This window comes from Limulus polyphemus, unplaced genomic scaffold (assembly GCF_000517525.1).
Source record: "Limulus polyphemus unplaced genomic scaffold, Limulus_polyphemus-2.1.2 Scaffold86793, whole genome shotgun sequence".
NCBI classification, from domain to species: Eukaryota; Metazoa; Arthropoda; class Merostomata; order Xiphosura; family Limulidae; genus Limulus; species Limulus polyphemus.
Window position 1 is genome coordinate 1 of NW_013752389.1, and position 1160 is coordinate 1160.

At 33.5% G+C, this 1160-nt stretch overlaps 1 protein-coding gene across 1 annotated transcript; it reads left to right on the forward strand.

Moving 5' to 3' along the window:
* Positions 1-87: 87 nt before the first annotated feature.
* LOC106477863 (zinc finger protein 2 homolog) lies at positions 88-1081 on the forward strand (the record flags this gene model as incomplete). The annotated part of the gene is made up of 1 exon (XM_013938385.2): positions 88-1081. A coding segment is annotated over one exon (994 nt), but the record flags the coding sequence as incomplete, so codon positions are not given.
* Positions 1082-1160: the final 79 nt, after the last annotated feature.

Here is a 1160-nt window from a genome sequence, read left to right on the forward strand (position 1 = left end):
AGTTGTACAGTATGTGGAAGACGGTTTGTTACAAAAAGTGTCTTAAAAGCACATCAAAGTATACACACTGGGGAAAAATTTTTATAGTTGTGGAGTATGTGAAAAACAGTTTATAACAAGCAGTTCATTAACAATACATAAAAGAACACACACTGGTGAGAAACCTTACAGTTGTGGAGTTTGTGCAAAACAGTTTAAAACAAATAGTGCATTAAAAACACATCAAAGAATACACACTGGTGATAAACCTTACAGTTGCACAGTGTGTGGAAAACAGTTTATAACAAATGGTAATTTAAAATGCCATCAAAGAATACACACTGGTGAGAAACCTTATAGTTGTGCAAGTTGTGAGAAACAGTTTCGAACAAACAGTGAATTAAAAAGACATCAAAGAATTCACACTGGTGAGAAACCTTACAGTTGTTTGACTTGTAAGAAACAGTTTGGTACAAATAGTGATTTGAAAAAACATCAAAGAAGACACACTGGTGAGAAACCTTACAATTGTACAGTGTGTGGAAAACAATTTGGAACAAATAGTGAATTAAAAACACATGAAAGAAGACACACTGGGGAAAGACCTTATAGTTGTACATATTGTGAAAAACAGTTTGGAACAAACAGTGAATTAAAAACACATCAAAGAAGACATACTGGGGAAAAACCTTACAGTTGTGGAGTTTGTGGAAAACAGTTTGGAATAAAGGGTGAATTAAAAATGCATGAAAGAATTCACACAGGTGAGAAACCTTACAGTTGTACATATTGTGAAAAACGGTTTGGAACCAAAAGTGAATTAAAAACACATCAAAGAATACACACTGGGGAGAAACCTTACAGTTGCACAGTGTGTGGAAAACAATTTATAACCAATGGTAGCTTAAAATATCATCAAAGAACACACACTGGTGAGAAACCTTACAGTTGTGCAAGTTGTGAAAAACAGTTTGTGACAAACAGTGAATTAAAAACACATCAAAGAAGACACACTGGGGAAAAACCTTACAGTTGTGGAGTTTGTGGAAAACAGTTTGGAACAAACAGTGAATTAAAAATACATCAAAGAATTCACACTGGTGAGAAACCTTACAGTTGTACATATTGTGAAAAACAATTTGGAAGAAAAAGTGACTTAAAAACACATCAAAGAATACATA